This window comes from Polypterus senegalus, chromosome 3 (assembly GCF_016835505.1).
Source record: "Polypterus senegalus isolate Bchr_013 chromosome 3, ASM1683550v1, whole genome shotgun sequence".
NCBI classification, from domain to species: Eukaryota; Metazoa; Chordata; class Cladistia; order Polypteriformes; family Polypteridae; genus Polypterus; species Polypterus senegalus.
This window is the reverse complement of record NC_053156.1, coordinates 24,435,924-24,458,934: the sequence shown is the minus strand read 5'-3', so window position 1 is coordinate 24,458,934 and position 23,011 is coordinate 24,435,924. Positions and strand designations below refer to the sequence as shown.

The window sequence follows — 23,011 nt, the reverse complement described above, 5'->3', positions numbered from 1 at the left end:
GCTGTAATATAAAATAAACCAACTTTGCAATGTCACACTCATGAAAGAAAGACTGGAAGCAACACAGGAAACAGTCACGTGAAGCTGACCCCTGTGCCCAGAACTACTGTTAACAGACTTGGATTCATTTGGCGTTGCCTTATTAACAACACACAGTCAGCTTCACCGTATGTGATTAACACGTTTAGTTGTTGTGCTAAAAACGTCATTGCATGAAATTTTTAATGAGTTAATGGCAATTAATCAGAAGCCCTAGTTTTAACATATTTTAAGTAATTTAACTCATCTTTTATGACAGCAGATATAAGGATGAATTTTTTTTCTTAACAACTCATTGGGGTCCGATTAGTGAATTGCTATTTCACGGGCTGCACTGTTGACTGTTCACTTCTTTTCCTTCCATAACATCACTCAGTATACTCGATTATTGCAAAGCCTGAGATACTGTGCCCTGGATACCTTTGGTTACACCTTCCTCACGCAGACTGCCTCTGACCATGGCTCCCATTTGTATGTTTATTAGTGGCCAGTCTCCCCATAATGCAGTTCACTTCTCACCAAGCGTTCCACCATCTCTTGCACAGCAACAACAACAACATTTATTTATACAACACATTTTCATACAAATGATGGAGCTCAAAGTGCTTTACATAATGACGAAAGAGAAAAAAGACAAAATAAATAAGAAAATACAATTAGGGAACACTAATTAACATAGAATAAAAGTAAGGTCTGATGGCCAGGGAGGACAGAAAAAACAAATATAACTCCAGACAGCTGGAGAAAAATAAAATAAAAGGACACGAGACCACCCAGCCCCCTCTAAGCATTCTACCTTACATAAATGACCTCAATCAGTCCTCATGGTCTTCAGGGTTCCCATGGTAGAACTTGATGATGACGGTCACGTGGACTTCTGGCCTTTAATCCATCAATGTGGGGGCATCACGGTGCTTTGATCAGTTGGTGATGGTGCAGGTCACCTCCACAAAAAATCAGAAAAAGAACAGAAAAGAGAGTTGGGGTTAGTATGGATTATGGAGCCACCATAAATGATATTGGTAATTAAATGCACATACAGAACATTAGGATTAAACTAAGATGAAGCGTTGAGAAAGCCATGTTACAATAAGGGGTCTTTATCAGTTTTTAAAGTGCTCCACCATATCACCCTGGTGAATTTCTATTGGTCAGCTATTCAGATTTTAGGTGCGTAACAACAGACGGCCGCCTCACCACTTCTGTTAAGTTTAGCTCTTGGAATTATAAGCAGTAACCCACATTTGAAGATCTAAGGTTACGATTTGGAGTGTAAGGTGACAGGCATTCCGAGATATAAGATGGAGCAGATTATTTAAGCAATTACAATGACCTGGTTACACATGAATATTCATTAGAATCATGTTGCAGCTGAGAGTATGTGCAAATACCAATGAAATCTTAAATGAAAAGTGCTAAACCACCAATTTTGTTTCTTATCACTCTACAGATGCTGTGTGAGTACTTATCTATGGAGACAATGGAGCGGTGGATAATCAGTAAGTCTTTGAACCTTTGTGATAAGTCTGTCACTCAAGTTACTGCTCATGTTGTGATTTTCAAAGGCGATGATGAAGTTTGGCACAAGTACAAACCCAAATTCAAAGTCATGGTATCCTCAGCGGCGGCACCAATAGTGCAATGGTAGCAATAAGGAGACCAGGGTTCACATCGTGGATCCTCACTGTGTGGAGTTTACGAGATCTCCCCGTGTCTTTGTCAGTTGCCTCCAGGTACTCAGGTTCCCTCCCACAATCCAAACACACGCAGGTTAGCTGGATTGGTGATGTTAAATAGGCGCTGGTTTGTCAGCGGCCTGTCTAGAGACTGTTCCTGCCTTGCACCCTAGGCTAGCTGAGATAGGCTCCCACAACACTGTTCAGGACTAAGCAGGTTAGAAAATGACTGACTGACTTTCCTCAATTGGTTTTCTTCAGAGGCCCTGCTTTCCCTGCACCCTTTACTTGCTGGGAAAGGCTCCAGCTTCTCTGTGTCACTGACGAAATGTGTTTAGACTCGCAGTGGTTCTCAAACTGTGGGGTGCGCCCAGGGGGGCGTCGAATAGATGAACAAGACATCAAAATCAATTTTTTACATTTTAATTTCAAATTTAAATTTGCAAGCATATAATCACAACGAATACATTATAACTAAAATGAAAATAAAACATTTCTAAGGCATAGATCTAATGACTAACTGATGAGCGGCGCCGCTGCTGCTGCTTTTATAGTCGCGTATTTTCAATCCAGAAAGTTCGAGACGTATCGGTATCTGTTGTGAACATTCGGGTAGCAGTAGCTCAGGTGATAATGCGCCACAATGGCAGCATAGCCAATATTGCCAAATTGAGTTCAATAATTTACTGCGTATTCGGTTATTTTCATGATACAACTAACAGTGGTATAATATTTGTCGGACGGAAAAACGTTCGTCTCGCACAGATTGACTTCATCGGTGTCCTCATTTACGAGATTTTTAAAAATTAAAACATATTTAATCGTTTCTTTATATAAAAAAATAATTCAATAAGAATAAATAATTAATTCTTTGTTTTTGGGATTAGAATTACTACCAAAAACCACACAAGGCATTTTAACAGTTATTAAAACACTTTAAAAAAATAAATTGCAAATATTTCATCGAAGTTAGCCGAACACATGCAAATCTTATGGAAGTAAAAATGATAGGATACCGCGACACCGCACGAATATCATACCTTGTTAGTCGTTTCATGGGTTATTCTCATCTTATATTATATTAAGCAGGGGGCGCAGAATTATTCCAGGTAGAAAAAGGAGGTCGAGAAATACGAAAGTTTGAGAACCGCTGCTTTAGAGGATGGATGAATGGTATCCTTTGCTGCATAAAATCAAATAAATGAAACTTTATTTAATTCATTTCACCTTCTTTTGTTTAGAATCAATGTTATATATACTGTAATGGCAACGTTTGAGAAATAGGGGACGTACAGAGTTTACTTAGGAATTTCATTCATGACTAAGTGTTCAAGACCTTGGGTCACTGCTAATGCCAAACTGCTTTCCTTCCCAGTTGGTTTTTTGCTGTGCCATGGAAGTCTAAACACACACCAGCCATCTCAAGACTTGTGGAAAAGTGCATTACGGAGTGGACTTTGCATTACAATTATCAGAGATGAACTGCTGTTCTTCCACAAGACCACTGAAGACTTTTTTGACACCATGAAGGGGTAAGATACAAACTTTTGAGAACCATTGCACCAACATTTTCTTTGGTTGACATTAATCACAAAGGAAGAGGTGGCACGGTGGTAGTGCTTCTGCCTTGAAGATAGGAGACCAGGGTTGCCATCCTGGTTCCCCCAGTGTGGGGTTTGCATGTTCTCTCTGTGTACATGTGGGTTTCCTCCCAGAGTTCAAACACATGCAGGTTAGGTGGATTGGCGATCCTAAATTGGTCTGTGAGTGTGTTTGGTGTGTGTCCACCCTGTGATGGACTGGGGTTGTTCCTACCTTGTGCCCTATGCCAGCTGGGACAGGCTCCAGCACCCCTTGTGACCCTGTTCAGAAGTAAGCGTGTCAAAAAATGGCCGACAGCCTTTCCTCAGTTTTCTTCACAGGCCCTGCTATAAGCATAGCATAAGCATAGTAAAAAAAAAAGTTATTTTTGTGGATCCACCATCAAGTTTCAGAATGAAAAGCGTGATCCTTTGATTTAAAAAAATAAGAAAAAAATTATATTCTCTTAATATGTGAATACGAAAGTATCCTCTATCGTAACAGAGAATGTATGCATAAATAAAATCTACTGTTAAATTCTGCTCCGTACTTCTAAAATTTTTATTTTTATGCTGTATTGATGATTTGTTCTGTTCTGTGTATTTTACTGTGTTGTATTGACCCCCTTCTTTTGACACCCACTGCACGCCCAACCTACCTGATAAGGGGTCTCTCTTTGAACTGCCTTTCCCGAGGTTTCTTCCATTTTTTCCCTTTTTTTGGGAGTTTTTTCTTGTCTTCTTAGAGAGTCAAGGCTGGGGGGCTGTCAAGAAAGAGGGTCTGTTAAAGTCTATTGTGGCACTTCCTGTGTGATTTTGGGCTATACAAAAATAAATTGTATTGTATTGTATTGTAAATAAGAACATCCACATCCACTTTCCAAACCCGATTATCCAGAGCAGGGTTTGAGGAAACTGGAGTCTTCCCTACCAAACATCAGACGCAATCCAAGAACAATCCCTAGACAGGGTGCGAGTGCATCACAGGGTGAACACACACACACACACACTCATACATCACCAATTCTCCCAATCTTTATCTCTTTGAGAGGAAACCAAAGCACCCAGAGAAACCATATGCCAACAACAAGAAAACCCCACACAGGGCCTTAAACCCCCATCTGCTTTTTGCAATGCAAGCATCACTACCACTGCACAGTTTTAATATGAAAGTTGTTTTATTATTAATGCAGTATGGTCCATACTTGTTCAGAGTCTAATGGATCAGCACCAACAACTATGGATGGGACACAAGTCCTTTTACATTGAGACCAACAAACACAATCACTTACAATGTTCTAGTTAGTTGTTCTGGCATGCATGTCTTTAAGGTGTGCAGTAGATGTAATGGATGGACTGGAATCTCATCTGGGATAGGGAATGGTCCTTAATGTTATGGAAGGACGGCAAGGATAGATGGTTCCTATACCTTTCCCCGTTGGAACACAAATACAATGGATGGACAGAGGGAGATTGCCTGTCAAGATCAGTTGTTCCTTCACTATGATAGGTGGCAATGCTGCTCTGGCATGACTTTGGTTTGGACACCCCTAGGAATGCATGGCAGGTGTAGTTCCGAAGGCAGCCCTGTTGGGTACCCCAGGTGATGCCAGGAGGTGCTGCCAGTAGAGGACTCCCTTGTTTAATGGCACCTCCTCCTGACCTCAAAGTACCTCCTGGCTGCAGTGTTCTGGCACCAGAAGTACTCCGGGGTTCTGGCATAAAAGGAGCCACCTCACCTTACTCTAAAATAAATAAAATAATTCTCTGCATTTATATAGCGCTTTCCTCACTACTCAAAGTGCTCAGGAATTGCAGGTTAAGGGCCTTGCTCAAGGGCCCAACAGAGCAGAGTCCCTTTGGCATTTATGGGATTTGAACCGGCAACCTTCCGAATGCCAGTGCAGATCCCCAGCCTCAGAGCCACCACTCCACCTGTTAGAAGTTGGAGCCTGGAGGAGGAGGAGGAGGAGGAGGACAAAGCTTGCCAGGCAGGAGAGGAAGAAATGAAAAGAAATGCTTTGCCTTGTTAGTAAAAAGCATTAAGGGTTGGACCCAGGACTGGTGCCCGTGGAATTGTGCCAAGGTTTTGGGGGCTGTGCTATGCCCCCTAGTGGCCTCTTGTGAAATACAAGGAACAGGGCAAAATCTGTGAGAAATACTTACAATCAGTCCACAGTCTCGGGGCTGGGTGCTGAAACCATGCTTCTGAAGCTGTGAAGAATAAGCACAAAAGCTGTAATAATATTCCACCCAAATGAAGAACAGATACTTTATAGTTTATTCCAACAAGATACACTTAAAAGTACAAAATGTCCCATTGGTAACAAGCTTATTAGATAAATACGTATTCTTGACACCCAGCTCTCTTGTGTTCAGGGCACACAGTATATGCCAAAGAAAGACAAACAGGATTTATTAAGGCCTGCCTTTATCGGGCCTTCCCTTCTGGTGAACACTACAAGGCCACTGGCATCTGCACCAGTCAATTCAAGGAGAAGCATCCCTACTTATAGACTGACCACACTCTCACCCTTTAGCCTCCAACAGCCATTTCTGTTTCAGTTAATCAGTCTGATTCCATGAAGCAGCAGTTGGTTATCTTTGTCAAATTACGCACTGGGCTGTACATCTATAAAGTGATCAAGTGCTTTATCTTTAAAGTGGCCTGTTGCTTAATATGTTACATTGGAAATTACTACAAAACATTTCATTTCTTTGGAAAACAAATGTATGGAAATTTGCTTTTTTTATGCCAACACAGTAATGAGAAGGACACAATTTATGTCAAACATTTTGGGTGCTGAGGAGTTTTGTTCGGTATTTCTTATATATGGTGTGTGTGCACTGTGTACTGTGAATCCTTGAATACTTCCATACAAGTGAGGAATACTTACATTTATTCAAAGACCTGTTATGGTGTCAACATTGCACCAAACTGCCCTGAACTGTAGAATAGTCTAAACATATTATAATAATAGTAACAATTACATACTGTATAAGGAGTTATGACCATGAGTATATCGAAATGCTTTATTTACACAATAAGCTGCATGGTAGTTTGATGGTGAGTGCTGCTGCTGCTGCTTCTTGGTTCCTCTGCACAGAGCTCAAATCCCTGGTCATTGACTTAAGTGGAGTTTTCATGATCTCCTCATTTCTGTACGGGATTATCTCTGGTATGGTAGAAATGAGTATCTTGACTAAAGAAAAAAACGTATTCTCCATCCATCCATTATCCTACCCGCTCTATGCTAAGTACAGGGTCACGGGGGTCTGCTGGAGCCAATCCCTGCCAACACAGGGCACAAGGCAGGAAACAAACCCCGGGCAGGGTACCAACCCACTGCAGGACACACACACACACACACCAAGCAATAAAATAGAAATGTCTTTGTGAAATAAAAACTAAACTAAAACTAAAAATACATGATGAAGGAAAACTAAAACTAAACCGAATTTCCAAGTAAGGTCAGAAAAAATATAGAAATAAAAACTAACATAAAAAGGCAAAACTATAATAACCTTGCACCAAACTGCCCTGAACTGTAGAATAGTCTGAACATATTATAATAATTGTAACAATTACATACTGTATAAGGAGTTGTGACCATGAGTATATCGAAATGCTTTATTTACACAATAAGCTGCATGGTAGTTTGATGGTGAGTGCTGCTGCTGCTGCTGCTGCTTCTTGGTTCCTCTGCACAGAGCTCAAATCCCTGGTCATTGACTTAAGTGGAGTTTTCATGATCTCCTCATTTCTGTATGGGATTATCTCTGGCATGGTAGAAATGAGTATCTTGACTAAAGAAAAAATGTATTCTCCATCTATCCATTATCCACCCCGCTATATCCTAACTACAGGGTCATCGGGGTCTGCTGGAGCCAATTCCAGCCAACACAGGGCACAAGGCAGGAAACAAACCCCCGGGCAGGGCGCCAGCCCACCGCAGCTTATTCTCTAACAGGACAAATCAGTAATCAGTCAGGTGTCAGTTATTACTCTTCAGCTAATACTTGAAAAGGGAGCACTCCTCTACAGCATGATCAGAATGGTCAAATATTAAAGGAATAGGTCCGTTTTATAAGTAACTGAATTTACATAACAGTGTTGATCAATGCACACATTTACTTTGGTTGGTTCGTTAGTTTTGTGAAATAGGACGTTGTTTAGCACCCGACCCGGCACAGACTCAGACAGAGGCACGTGTAAAAACACAAGAAGACTTTATTTTTCTTCAGCTGGAGGGCACGTCTTCCCCGTTAACCCCCCAGCCACAACACAGTCCCAAAAGCACCTCAAATCAACCACAATACTCCCGTTTGGCACCACCACTCCTCCCTGGCAACCTCGTCTTCTTCCTCCCGATTCTGGCCCCTGAGTGGTGGTTGCCGGCCCTTTTTATAGCCCACCCGGATCACCTGCTCCTGATTGCACTTCCGGGCGGGGTTGTAGAGATGTCCATGCTGGCTCCGGGATCCATGCCGCATCTCCCTGGTGGCCACCCCAGATCCCAACAGGACTGTGGAGAACTCCATCACCCATGGAGCCCTGTGGGAAACTGAGGCACCATCCTCAGCCAGGGAGGCTGCCACCAAGCTGAGACGCCCATGGTTGATCCCCCGGAACTTTATATAGAAGGGGCGTCCCGGCCGGGCATGGGATCCGGCCGCCCGCCACAGATTACACCCAAGTGATCTATATAAAATGAAAGTCTGTTTTGATATATTCTGGTTCTTCTTATACTGTTATTGTTTGGAGCCACCATCAGTGAAATTTCTGTGTATAAGTCTTGTTGAATACATGTCATCAGATCGCTTAGTCATCCTTCCGTACATTTTCTTGTTCACTTGACCATTATCTGCTTTTCTGAGATGCCTGAACAGGTTTCTGACACTATTAACCCTTTATGATAATTCTTTAAGATATTAATATGGAACGCATATCAAAGCACTTCATACTTAATGACTATGTGACTCCTAAGTCTAATTTTTCTTCCACACTGGGTACTCAAGCTTTCCTCCCACATTCCCGAAGACATATTGGTAAATCAGAGACTCCAAAGTGACTGGAGTGTGTGGGCTTTGCGATGGACTGGTGTTCACTACAGGGCTATTTCCTGCATTGCACCAAGTACTGCTGGGATTGGCGTTGGCCCTAATAGGGAGTTTTAAGTTTTGAATCACAAGTCCAGTGCTATTAACTCATCTCTCCTTGAATTTTACAGGTATAGTAAACGGATAGCAGATATTAAGGAAAGCAGAGAATATGTAGCAATCAACAGGTAAGAGCTCTCTCAGCCCTAACTTGTGCTTCAAGGCAGCTGTGCCAATAATACACTGCAGATATCATATTAAGAACAGGGGGAAAAGAAACATTATGTAATGTCGTCATCATCATTATTATTAGACTTGCAGGAATGTATCTGTCCCTCTTCAAGAAGACCCACATTTTAGAGATGGCCTTTGATTGGTGATTGGAAGACATGTGTTTTATGACGTGTGCACCACCGTTCCTGGATAGGCTGTTTAAGGAGATCATTATAAATCCTGTGGTCTTGGCCTTCTCACATTCTAATCCACAACTTGCTGAAAATTTTAAAAAGCTCTTTAGCAACTGTTACTCCATGTATTCAGCTAGTAGTAGACATATCTTTCTGTAGCTCCTTCATGGTGATTCTGTAGTACAGTAATCCCTCGTCTATCGCGGGAGATAGGTTCTAAGGCCGGCAGCAATAACTGAATTTCCGCAAAGTAGGGACACCGTATTTATTTAATTATTAAATGTGTATTTGGACATTTTTAAACCCTCCGTATACTGTTTACAACCCACCCTTTACTTTTATTAATAACAGGGACAACTGTTAAGCAATATGAAATCGGTACATAAGTTTACAGTTACTGTATAGCGAAGTACACGTACCTATATATGACGTGATGATGGTGATGAATATGCTGTGCAGTAAAAATGATGACGATGAAGGTGATGATGACTTTTACTGCGCAGCTGATGACTGTATTTTACGTCTCTTCAGAAGGCGGTGCCATTTCCTGGGGCACCTCTTCCACGGTTTCCAAAGGTGTATCCGTAGTAGTAGTAGTAGTAGGAACTGGCTCTTTTTTGCGAGGCTGCAAAAACATTGTGATCGGCAGCTGCTGCCGCTGCTTCTTTTTCCGGTCGAAGAGCAGCTTGTAGGCGGTCATGACGTCGTCGACCTTGTTGCAAAATTGGACCGATCGAACCATATCGTCGTCCCATTCCTGTGACCACTCTTGCAGATCCTTAGCCAGTCTGTGGGATCTGGGCATCAGTCAAAGCACCAGTCACGGGCCCAATTAGAAAGCGGGAAGCTGTGATTTGTCGTCTCCCTCCCATGTACCAATCACAGCCCGTGTTACAATGCACTCGGTCACCGAACTTGTTTTGTTGTTCTTAGACTAGGAAATACTGCTACTATATTTAAAAACCTGCAAAGTCGTGAATCCGCGAAAAGTGAACCGCGAAGTAGCGAGGAATTACTGTACACCTTAACTATATTTTGACTCAATAGTAAGAAAAACTAAACTCTAGTGATGTAGAGGGCATGCTTCTGAACTACCTAGATTTTAATTGTGACAGGTGAACAAAAAAAAAAAAAAGAAAATAGTACGCAAAATCTTTAAGCAGCCTACAGAAGGGTAGGAGAAAGTCTTATAGTGGAGTCTACAAGGGCTTGCATCATCAAGTGTGTTCACCTACAGCAAACTGTGTCTAAGGTGCACAACGAAGACCCTGTCATAAAAGTAAAAAGAAGAGTTTGTCCTCAATCATGGTGCAAGGCTGCACTGGGCAGACCAGGCCTGGAATAAACCTCACCGTGTTGAACCAATCCCCACACGAATGCCCTGTTTCGGGCTCTGCAGGCCTAAAAGGAATACTAGTCCTAAATTAACTTTGAATGTCTTTAATAATCTCAAAAAGCCCCAAAAAGGAGGGTAACCGTAAACCTTGGCTTGTGCACAAATGGGACAACAAATAAATTTTTATATAAAGAATATTTATTTGTAAAATTCTTATAAATACAGAGCAACCAGAGGCATAAAAAGAGACACCTAAAAGGCAATTCACAGTGAACAGGACTCAAAAAAACATAATCCAGTAATCAGAAACCCAACCATAAATAGAAATAATGACAATTCACAATAATGAGTGATTCCCACTGAGCAGCCGGTCTTGACAGCTTTTGTAGGCCTGGGGGCAGTTCCTAAACAAGGATGGACAGAGTGGAATATACTCATATTTAAGGAGACAGTACACCTATACATAGTCACATATTAAACCAAGAAAAAAACATAAAGACATGAAGAAAAAAAAAAATAAAACATAAAATACACACAACTTCATCCCAATACATAACAGACACCACAGCATGAAAAGGAAAAAGAAAATAGAATACCAACAACAAATAAAAAAGATTTTGTCTGCATCTTAACAAACCAAGGAACTGCTTACTGACTTTCGTTACACCAAAGAGTCTCTATGTCTGGTCACCATTCAAGGAGTTGATGTCGAGGTGGTCCACTCCTGCAAGTACTCTTGGGGTTCTACATTAATGACAGGTTGGACTGGTCTCGTAACACAGAAGAACTATAGAAGAAAGTGCAAAGCAGGCTCTTCTTCCTTAGGAGACGGCGTTCTTTTAATGTGGGAACTGACATCCTTCACATCTTCTACAACTCTGTGATGACCAGTGTGGTGTGCTGAACTGGTAACATCACTTCAAGAGAGGACCACCGAATCAACAAGCCAATTAAAAGGGCAGGCTAAGTTACAGAATGCACACTGGATCCCCAGGAGATTGTAGAGAAGGAGAGAATTAAAACAAAACTCAATGCCTTTATGAACAAAGCTACACATCCTCTCTGTGACTCAACAACACTGAGGACTTTCAGACAACAAATCATTCAGCAGAAGTGAATCACGAAATATGATGAGGGCTCCTTTATATCAATGACGATACGTCTGTATAGCGCCTCATTGGGACGGGGACTGCCAAGTCAGAAGTTTTATTTCTTTGTAGTTTTCTTCTTTGTTCAGATCAAACTGTGTGTATTTATATTTTTGTATTTATTCATTTACAATTATTTTTCTTTTCCTATTACATTAGCAACAAGTACTGTAGGCCAAACTTCCACCACTTCAAAATGATAATAGAAAACAATTTGCACTGACCACTTGTTTACTTACTAAGAGCTAAATAAAGTAGAGCAGAAAAAAACAACAAACTGGTGGAGAAAATATGAAGAGGAGCACATTTTTGAGTTATTGCTGATGCTGCCCTGCCTCTGTCACACTCAGGGTGACATTTAATGATCGATCTATCTATCTATCTATTATATAGTGCCTTTCACGTCAGTCTATCTATCTATCTATCATATAATGCGTTTCATATCCATCTATCTATCTATCTATTATATAGTGCCTTTCACGTCAGTCTATCTATCTATCTATCTATCTATAGTGCCTTCATATCTATCTATCTATCTATCTATTATATAGTGCCTTTCACATATCTATCTATCTATCTATCTATTATATAGTGCCTTTCATCTATCTATCTATTATATAGTGCCTTTCACATATCTATCTATCTATCTATATAGTGCCTTCATGTCTATCTATCTATCTATCTATCTATCTATAGTGCCTTCATATCTATCTATCTATCTATTAATGAATCCTCTGATCAATTTCTCTACCTGCCCTGCTCTCACTTCTCCAGGCCTCCATACATTTGAACAGGTAATTTGACCTGCAGAACTGCAGTGAGCCTTTTTTTAAGTTCATCATTTCATTAAGTTTCATAAAATAGACCCACAGTTGCGAATTTATTTGCTGTAACTTTTTTTTTTTCCGATTGTTATTGTGCAGTGGCCCCTTTCACAGAGAGAGACGTCAATATCTAAGAAACATTCTAAAAGAACTCACGATGCTCCTCACCGATGAGCCCGGACTGCTGGGACCGAAGGTAGCCAATCATGAAGTTTCACAGTTTTAAACGATGTTGTGCTTTGACACGGTTTGGAACCTTGCAAGACTCACAGACTTTATAGAATGTTTCCACACAGTTTAAAACAAATCTGTTTCTGTTTTATAGGCTCTTTATGTCTTCATGGCTCTTTCTTTCTCCCGTGATGAAGTGTGCTGGCTAATTCGCCACAGTGAAAATATTCCTAAAACTAAGAATCCTGAGGACTATGTCGACTTGTAAGTAAAAATGTTAAAATAATGCCAACATGCAGTTCCTCTAACTGTATTTAAAACCTGTAGAATATCTAAATGGTGAACAATTCAATATTTATTTTTCTTTTCCTGATTGTTAAACACAAGCTTAATTATAATTGAAGTTTCAGGCCAGATGAATTAAGTAATTAAATACTTCTTTAAAAAGAGAAAAAGAAAAGGTTTCTTTTGGAAATGTTTAACATAGTACCTTATACATTATATTAAAGACACTAGCTGCGCTACTTGTCTAAGATGGGTAGAATTGTTCAATGTAGACCTCAGCTTTAATGTTCACAGTGAACCATGAGATGTGTAAGTCTCTGTTATATGTAATTTGGTATGGGATTTGTAAAAGTAGTGTTAATGTTTGTGATGCGCCATCTAATGGAATGACAGATACAATGTATATGTCTCTGTGACACGCCATTTGGTACAGAATTTGTAAAAGCAGTGTTAATGTTTTTTGAAGCACCATTTGTTAGAATGACAAATGCAATGCATTTTATTACTAAAAATGTTTGTGATGAAGACACACAGACAGATACGCAGACACCTATCCTTTTATTATTTATTACGGTGGACTAGTTGAGCTACCCGTCTTAGATGGGTTGTAATCTAAGTAATCAACGTTGACTTCAGTGTTAACGTTTGCAGTGCACCATGCAATGTTTATGTCTCTGAGATATGTCATTTGGTTTAGGATTTGTAAAGGCAGTGTTAATATTTCTGATGCACCATCTGTTGGAATGACAAACATAATGCATATGTCGCAGTGATATTTGAATTGGTACAGGATTTGTAAAAGCAGTGTTAATGTTTTGGCACCATCTGTTAAAAAAACAAATGTAATGCATTTTATTATTAGAAATGTTTGTTAGGCGCTTTCCTTTGGAATGACAGAGGCATAGCATTTGGACAGACACACAGACGCTTACCCTTTTATTAAATCGAATGTCAAATATTTTTTCAAAACAAAGAATATTTCAATTGAAATTTCCTCCAGGAGCTCTGGTTTCCGCCAACTGTCCAAAGACGGGCAGATTTAGTGAATTGGCAATGCTAACATTGACCCCTGGTGTGTGTGAGTGTCTGTGTGTATTCACCCTGCGATGGACTGCTGCTCTGTCCAGGTATTGTGCCAGCTTACTGGGATAGACTCCAGCTTCCCAGCAAAACTGTAAAGTGTAGTTTGAAAATGGATGTAAACAAACACCACACACACGTGCACATGACATAACTTGGTAATGAACTACTTGCATGTAAATGTGAATTTTGAAATGTAAGTAAGTTTATTGAGATCAAGAAGCTGAACTTTACAACTAAAGGATAAGACCGTCGTTTTCTTACAGCAGACAGAAAGGCTCCAATGCAAGATTACAGTCCAGATTACTCTTTGGTGCTATGCCACTTTAGTTCTTGCACTCTTATATATTTTCTAATTTGTGCAGCACTTTAACATGCAATAGCAAATGTGATATCTGAGCCTGAGGAAAACTGGCAGCTTAGAGCAAAAATGAAGAGAAATGATTTAATCTGGTATACTAAACACAAAATTGATTCCAGACCTTTAAGAGCGGTGCGGCAAAATTAAAAATTGACCGCAGGACTCTGTACTGACTGTGGATTCTATCAAAGGTTACTGTACTTAGTATTATGTATTTACTTCAGTCCAGCAGTCAGGTATCTTAGAGCAGCAGAGCTGAACTTGGCCGTTCTCATCACGGGCCGCACTCACTCAGTTTAGAGTTGGCTTACAATTACTGACAATCATTTTTGTATTGTAAAGTGTGCCGAAGTTACGTACGTAGTTCTGTGATTTGCCTTTTTAGTGACACCAGAGCCCCATTTGTGTGTTGTGTTTTGCTTTGCTTTTTTTTCTCTAAAGATTCTTATTTTTATGTTTTTCTCTTTTGTGCAAACTGTCTAATTTCTGTAATACATTTGCTTATTTTGAGATGTGGCACATTACATCATTCAGGGTAAACTAAACCACTTCCTGTGTAGCCATGACAGCAAAAGATATCAAACTCTGGTGCTTTTTATATCTTCTGGCACAAAGCTCATCTGCATTTTCATGTCTTCTAGAAAAGTTTGTCTTCATGCTCATTATTTCCACCCGAGCAAGTCTACCCCTGATGAACTTAAGTCAATAATCTCAGGCTAAGGCTTTAACAAAGAAAATCTGAAGAATTCACAGATCAGCCTTACATTAGATAGATAGATAGATAGATAGATAGATAGATAGATAGATAGATAGATAGATAGATAGATAGATAGATAGATAGATATTTTTTTTTTTATTTTTAAAATGACCTTTATTATGAACAATAACAAAAAATACAGTCATAAGACAAACAATCCCAATATTCAGGATATTAACAAAAAAGTCTGTATCAGACACCCACCACTGCTCCCCCTTTACACTCTTCCTGCTCCTCTCATAAATATAATCAAAAAGTTGACAATTCATTATAATACAAAGACCACCACTACTCCCCCTTTACACTCCTCCTACTCCGCACATTAATAAGAAAATCAAATGGTAATTCATTATAACACAAAGACCACCATTACTCCCCCATTACACTCCTCCCACTCTGCATATTAATAGATTATTTTAATATTAAAATTAAACTTTACTTCGTGCAAAAAAAAAAAAACCATGAACACAGCAGTAATATGCAGTTAATAAATATGTTGCATTACTCCACTACTATTGCCCCGTGCACACTTCTTACTCCACACAAAGTACAGAATTTCCATATTAAATAAGTAATTCATAATTTGTTCATTAACCCACTATTCCCTTATACATGCCCCCTGATCCACAAATAATAAATAATTGTCCATAATAAACACACAATTCATAATCAGTTTACTCCACCATCACTCCCCCTGTACTCGTCTCCTACTCCGTACATCGCTCTCCATTATACACACAGCATTGTATTCCCCAGGAGTCTCCTATTCTGAGCTTTCAATCATCCAGTATTTAAATATTTTGAAGGACATTTAAAGAAGTCACCACCCAGTCACCAGCTTGCCCTTCTCAACAGAACACAAAGCCCCCCCAAGCCCCCATAAATCACAGAAGGTCTGCATGTCTCCAATGAGTTGATGGTAAGTGAACTCCAGCTTCAACCGGCACTTCACCAGCACTTTAAACATCAGGAGCACATCGGTGGTCTTTGAGTTTTTTTCTCTGTTCCTCCTGGTTTTGAGGATTGACAGTTTTGCTTGGCCCAGTAGATAATTTCCCAGCACACACTTGTTTCTCTGTCTCTGAGTATACTTAATACCAAAAATAAATCCAACAGTTGACAATGACAGTCCTATTCTATCCAAAAGTATCTTGAGAAATAAAAAATGGTTCGAGCCGTTTGCAGTTAACAAAAAGATGAAAGACAGTCTCTCGCTGTTGACAAACGGACAACAATCTGATGTTCCTGGTGAAATAACCGATAAAAAGGAGTTGGTGGCGAGAGCCCCATGAAGAATCCTCCATTGCAGGTCGCCAATTCTTTTTGCAGTGGTTGTTTATAAAAGTTCTCCACGCTGGAGTTTCATTCACTCCAACATGCAGTTCTTGTCTCCAGCGTGTGTCTGGCAAGTCTCTAAGAAATTTATAAAAGTCACCTTAACACACACCTGGTAGAGCTCATTTTTTCCCATCGTGTCAAACTGCTTGTCTATTAAGTTGCCAAATTCAGAATGGATCCTGGATGGTCAGTGCAGTCTGTGACGTTGGGTTTGACTTGGATGACGAGTTCTGTGATATCTGAGTTGAAGATCGGATTGTCCGGAGAGCGCTCTGGCACAGTGACCCTGCGCCTAAGTTCACCAAGGCCTCCTTAAACTGGCACAGAAAGTGGTGTACAAGACGTTCAGACCTCACGCCCAGGACCGATGTGAGGTGTGCTGCGTGTGCCATGTGCTAGTGTGGTTATTTAAAAGATGGCCAATCTTCGTGATTCCACTTTTAATAAGGATTGAGGTGAAGTGACAAGAGAAGAGCAGAGGAGATTTCAACACATTATTCCTAATCAGAGGTTCCTCTAAAAAACAATGAAGATTGCCAAAAACAAAACGAGATCTCATAAGTTTACTATGCCAAGTAAGCAACATTGACTGATAGAATTTTGGCAAAACTGATAAAGTTAGTTTGGAGACGTCTAAGAGGAGTAGCTGTTTGTCAAATTTTAACTCGCTCACTTTGTGTAAAATTACAAACGCCAGGTCTCTCCAAGGCAGGCCGTCTGGACCATAGAACAGCCTCTGCAGCGTCTGGAGCCTGAAGGCCTCGATTTTACTTCTGACGTCAATCAGTCCCTGCCCTCCTTCTGCCACTGGTAGGTGCAGCACACCTCTCTGGACCCAGTGTAGACTGTCCCAAAAAAAGTCAAGGATGATCGTCTGTACGGATTTGATCAGAGCTACTGGTGGATCAGCACACCTGAGCTTGTGCCAAAACATGGAGGCAATCAAGTTATTCAGGATTAACACCCTGCCTCTACATGAAATGTCCCTCAGAAGCCACTTCCAACGGTTCAGCCTTGCTTGGATCAGATCTGTCCACCCCACCCAATTGTCTACAGCAGTGCCATCTGTGCCTAAATACACCCCCAGGTACTTAAACACGTTTTATTCCATTGGAGGGTCTCAGGAAGAGCTGGAGGAGAGCGAGTCCCCAGTCACCCAGCAAGAAAGCATTGCTCTTGAGCCAATTGACTTTCGCTGTCGTCAGTCTTTGAAAAACGTCTAAGCAGTTGACTAAAGTGTTTACCTCAGATGTAGAAGACACAAAGACAGTAACATCATCTGCGTAGGCAACGACCTTAAAACAAGCAGTGGGGCAAACTGGGATGCTGAGACCAGAAAGACGACGCCTGAGCTGCTCTAGGAGGGGCTCAATTGACAGAGAGTAGAGCATCCCTGAGAGTGGGCAGCCCTGGCGAATACCCCTGGTGACAGAGAAGGGGGCTGTTGTGGCACCGTTAATCTTCAGAACGCCATATATATTTGAGTAAAGCATTCCAATGTATTTGGAGAAGGAGGACCCAAACCCAAAAGCTTGTAGGACTCTGAACAGATATTGGTGATCCACTCTGTCAAAAGCTTTTTCTTGATCCAATGAGATCATTCCTGCCTTTAAACCGAGAAGCTTTGAAGTCGTAATCAGGTCTCGCACCAGAAATATATTGTCAAAGATGGAGCGGTCTGGCACACAGTAGGTCTGATCTGACCTGATGACACACCCCATTACTCTACGCAGGCGAGTAGCCAGAGCCCTGGACAGAATCTTATAATCCGTACATAAAAGGCTAACAGGACGCCAGTTCTTGAGGTCGGACAAATCTCCTTTTTTTGGGAGCAGAGCAATAACAGCCCGCCGACAGGATAATGGCAGTTCATTGTTCATTATGCTCTCTCGAAGACTGCCAATAAATCCACACCTAATAAATTCCAGAATGTCTTAAAAAACTCGACCGTCAGGCCGTCTATGCCAGGTGACTTTCCCGTATTTAGTCCGCCGAGGGCCGTAGTCAAGTCCTCTAAGCTGAGGGTTGTATCCAGAAGCTCTTTTTCCGTTTTGGGGATTTGTGGCAGGTTGTCTAGGAGGCTCCTGGTCTCAGAAGAATCTTCTGTTGTTTCGCACAGAACAGCTTTTATAAAAATCATGAGCAATAGCTCTGATGGCCTCAGGCTCCTCGATGATCGCCCATCCTCATTTTTCAGAGCGTGAATCACTTTACTCTGTGATCTTTTCTTTTCAAGTCCAAAAAAAAATTGAGAAGGAGAATCCATTTCGACCAACTCCTGAATTCTTGAGCGCACAAGAGCACCATGCACCCGTCTGTCCAATAAGTCCATGAGATCTTGTTTTTTTGTTTTTAGATTTTCAAAGACGCCATCGTTAAAAGAGCTGTCTAAAGACGAAGAGAGCTCTAAGATGTCCTCCTCCAACTCTGCCATTGCCTTCCTCATATTCTGAGTTGCATTCTGCGTGTATTGCTGACACAGCACTTTGATCTGAGTTTTGAACAGTCCCACCACTGCCGCAGAGATGAAAAGGAACTTGTCGTCAACCTCCACCTCTTCCAGAAGAATTCAAAAACTTCAATGAAACGGAGATCTTTCAGTAGGCTGTTGTTGAAGTGCCAGTATGACGGAAAGGAAGATTGAAATGGAAGGGAAACTTTGAGAAGGACAAGACTGTGATCAGAGAAGCCAGAAGGATGAATGGAGCAGTTCGCTATAAGATTGCTGTGGTGATTCAAGCAATACACTCTATCTAGTCTCGCCATGGAGATCGAGCCCCCCGAACCCTTCACCCACGTGTACTGGCGAATTCCTGGGTGTAATGCCCTCCAGACATCAAAAGGTCGGCCTTGCTGAGGACTGACTTCAAGTGAGCCGCGGAGCTGGGGTGAGGCTCCAGGCCATTTCTATCTAAGGAGGCGTCATCTGTGCAGTTAAAATCCCCCCCACAAAAACAAGATCTTCATCTTTGCACTGCACAAGTAAGTCATGGAGCAAAGAGAAAAACTGCAAACGCTCCCTTCCTTCATTGGGTGCATAAACATTTATGAAGACCCACGTTGTGCCCCCTAAGCAGGCTTCCACTTTCAGCAGTCTGCCTTTAACTACCTCTGTCACGCTAGTCGAGTCGGGTGAGAAAGAAGTAGAAAAGAGAATGGCGACCCGGCACTAACACTCGACCCGTGGCTCAAAACATCTGTCCCTGCCAGCCTCTGTGCCAGTCTGCCTGGTTAGCAGGGTCTGTGTGAGTTTCTTGTAACAAAATAACACTAAGCTGTTTATTAAGTAGATAATCAAACACGCGACCCGCTTGTTGTCATGTCGACTTCCATTGATGTTAATTGTGCCAAAATTACACAAAGGCATGAAAAGGCAAAAAAGAAAAGCGGTCACCAAGAACAACTTTAAAAAAGACATGGAAGGACGTGTCCAGCAGTACATCATACTGGCTTGGGATTTAAGGATCTTTTCACCCTGCTCATCACATTTTTCAGCCGCACAGCTTCAGTTCTCTTAAGGCCTAAAGCTGTAGCCTGGCGTAGGACCCCCTTAGCTGAGCTCAAAAACAGTTGAAGATCGGGGAAATGGTGACTCACATTCACACCCCTCTTGCCCTCAATAAATTTTACAAAACGGATTATGTTGTCGTTACTGTAGCCACCACGGAAGCTCAGCTGAGGTGACAGATTGGACCTCACTGATGTCCCCGAGCCACCGCCTTCATCCTGACTCACAATACCGACGTCTGCAGGCACCTCAGGCTCATCTTGAACATTCTCTGAGTCGTCAGCTGCGGAGACTGAGCTCTCAACTTTATTGTGCTTAACTGCAACAGCGCTACATGCGGACCCGTCTTTCCTTTTCCTTGTCACGGGCTTTACCCACTCTGTCTCATCCTCCATTTCTTGAACAGCACTCTCGCTGTTGTCTGCTGGGGTGCTCGTCTTATCGATCGCATTCTCAGCCCTAACATTCTCCTCAACCTCTCGTATCTGTTGTACAGCTTCTGTTTCAATGAGCTCGGCGCTGGGCAGAGCCCCATCATCATGAACGGCAGCCACACTCACAGGCTGCTCAGCACCATCACTCGTATGTGCAGAATGAACAGTAACACCGTCCGTAGGCAGTGATCCGGCCTCGCCGCAGCGTCCTTCTCTGGGGCGCTCTCACCACTCTGCACGACTTTAGTTGCGGGCGCGACTCAGCCGCATCCGCCGGCTCAGCTGCACGTTCAGGTGCCGGTTGCGCCATCATAGCAGGTAAAGAACTGCCCTGATCCTGCACACTCTGACCAGGGCCCTCCATTAAGTCCTCCTCCACATCAGAAAAACTGACGGAAGACTCACTGCCTTCATCATCATATAATATCGAGTAGTCCTCGGGCTACTTTTAGAAACGCCAGGTACTGCGGAGTCTGTAGTTTCCTCAGAGCGCTTACACTGGCTAGCCTTGTGCCCCACTTGACCGCACTTAAAACATTTCATGGACTCTGATGATATAAAAACCACATAATCAAATCCATCTACTCTGAATTTGAGAGCCACATCAAGTTCACCTTGTAAATCGTTTAAAATCATGTGAACTTGTCTCCTGAAAGAGACGACATGTTTTAAGTCGGGTGATCGACAGCCCAAGGGAATCATTGAAACTTTTGATATGATCTGCCCATATCTTTCAAGTTCTTTGATGAGAATATCATTCTTTAGAAACGGAGGAACATTTGAAATAATCACTCTCCGTGCAGGAGTAGAAAGAGGTAAAACTGAAATTAAGGTACCGTTAATAATCACACCATTCTGAACAAGAGTATGCACCAAACTCTCATCATTTAGAAACAGGACAACACTTTTATTCATCCGAGACGCTGAACGTACATTTTTACAGCCGATTAACTTGCCGACTTCCACTACACACGCCTCAACAGAGACCATCGGATCAACCAACAACTTCACGCCATGCCGGCGTGTTAAGTTTTCAAAATTGCGCGGCATCAAGCCAGGCGGTGTTTGTCTCGGCGCGGCCATTGCGGCCACGCCGCAAATACAATACTGGAGTCAATAAGAAAAACAATATATAGACAGAAAAAATGAACCCCTACACATTAGAGAAAAACAAAAAACAAAAAATAAATAAAAATTAGGAAAAAAAAAGAATAAGAAATACTCACGAGCCCAAAACAATTGACCACAGACACCACTGCCCACGAATAAATAATATAAAAATAAATTAACAATTCATTTTAATACAAATACTACCACTACTCCCCTTTACACTCCTCCTACTCCGACCTATTATAATACAAAGACCACCACTACTCCCCTTTACACTCCTCCTACTCCGCAATCAAATGATACAAAGACACCACTGACCCCTTTACACTCCTCCTACTCCATATATATAATATAATCAAAAATTAACAATTCATTATAATACAAAGACCAGCATATTGTTGAAACATTCCCAGTTGATAGACAGCACACAGTACCTGACATGTCGCTGAACATTTCTAAATTGAGATGGTAGAATTGAGAGTCGACTTTTAATTAAAACTTTGATAGATAGATAGATAGATAGATAGATACCAAAGAGATTTTTGAGAGACCAAAACCAAAACCACTAAGAATTAAATCCAAGAAAATAAACAAAGGCCTCAGCCGTTCACAGTGAATGAACATATGAAAGATGGTCTATGGTCAGTCTCTGATATATTCAGAAATAGTTTGTGGCCAAGGCCGAGTGCAGATCCTCCACTGATAAGTCTTTTCTGTAACGGAGTATAAAAGCTCTCCATAAGGTGTTATGATAGATATCTGGCAACCCTAGTTGGTTATAAAATGTCAGATATAAAGTTCTTTTTGTTAAACAGTAGATGAGAAGGTGTCCAAGTGTGGTCAGGCACAATATATGATAGATAGATAGATAGATAGATAGATATCTGATAGATGTCGCTAGGTGGGCAGGGGTGTGCCAGACCTCATATTTGTATTAAATAAATGTCTTATTTTTAAAATTCTTTTGTTTAAAAAATTGATACGAATGAGTCAGAAAATAATAACGAACAATCTAAAAGAGGATTCCAGACTAAAGGTTCTTCCAAGAACCAAAAATACTTTCCAGATAGCCTGGTCCTTCTGAACTTTCTGTGCCAAACCTGATAGATAGATAGATTGGCAGAATGTAATAAAAATAATGTTCAGCAAAATTTAAATTCCTTACCCCACGAAATAAGGTAAAGGCCATGTCTCCATGATAGGGCCGTAGATAGAACCTAAAGGCCTCCAGACCAAGTCAGAGTCCCTGACCGATACAGGATGCGCTTTACCCAATGCAGGCCATCCCAAAAGAAATCTAAAAGTATTGCCTGGAATGACCGGCTATACACTAACTTATGCCAGAACATGATATTAAGTTATTAATAATGAGGACCCTGCCTCGACAGGAGATCTCCTTTTGAAGATACTTCCATTTCTTCAGTCTGGCTTGAACTTTTTCCGCCCAGTCTGCCCAGTTTTCTTCAGCTACTCCTCCTTGTCCTAAAACACCCCAGGTATAGATAGATAGATAGATGCATTCTCGAGCGGACGAGTCGCCGTTGACTCTCTTGTCTATAAGGTCCATCAATAATTGATGAAGTTCCTCAATATCCTTCTCCAGTTCATGGCGCATTCACATCCCTGGTGGTGTGCTCGGTGTATTGTTGGCACAATACGCGTATCTCAGTTTTTGAGCAATCCCACCATTGAGTGAAGAGAAGGTCTTCTTTTGTATATTGTGTCCAGAAGTATTTGAAACAGTTGATGATGGGGGTCTTTCAGTAGATTATTATTAAAGAGTAGGATTTAACAGAAGGAGCAGAGAGAAAAGAGATTTGAAGGGAAACAAGACAGTGATCAGATAAACTAGTTGGA

At 41.3% G+C, this 23,011-nt stretch overlaps 1 protein-coding gene across 2 annotated transcripts in view; it reads left to right on the top strand.

The window, feature by feature from the left end:
• Nucleotides 1-23,011, top strand: part of nckap1l (NCK associated protein 1 like) — a 135,320-nt gene that overhangs the window by 20,558 nt on the left and 91,751 nt on the right. For both annotated transcript variants that reach the window (XM_039746803.1, XM_039746802.1), the window contains exons 8-12: nucleotides 1,490-1,538; nucleotides 3,091-3,247; nucleotides 8,527-8,583; nucleotides 12,210-12,306; nucleotides 12,436-12,545. In XM_039746803.1, the coding sequence (XP_039602737.1) occupies nucleotides 1,490-1,538; nucleotides 3,091-3,247; nucleotides 8,527-8,583; nucleotides 12,210-12,306; nucleotides 12,436-12,545 (470 nt within the window). The remainder of the gene's footprint in view (nucleotides 1-1,489; nucleotides 1,539-3,090; nucleotides 3,248-8,526; nucleotides 8,584-12,209; nucleotides 12,307-12,435; nucleotides 12,546-23,011) is intronic.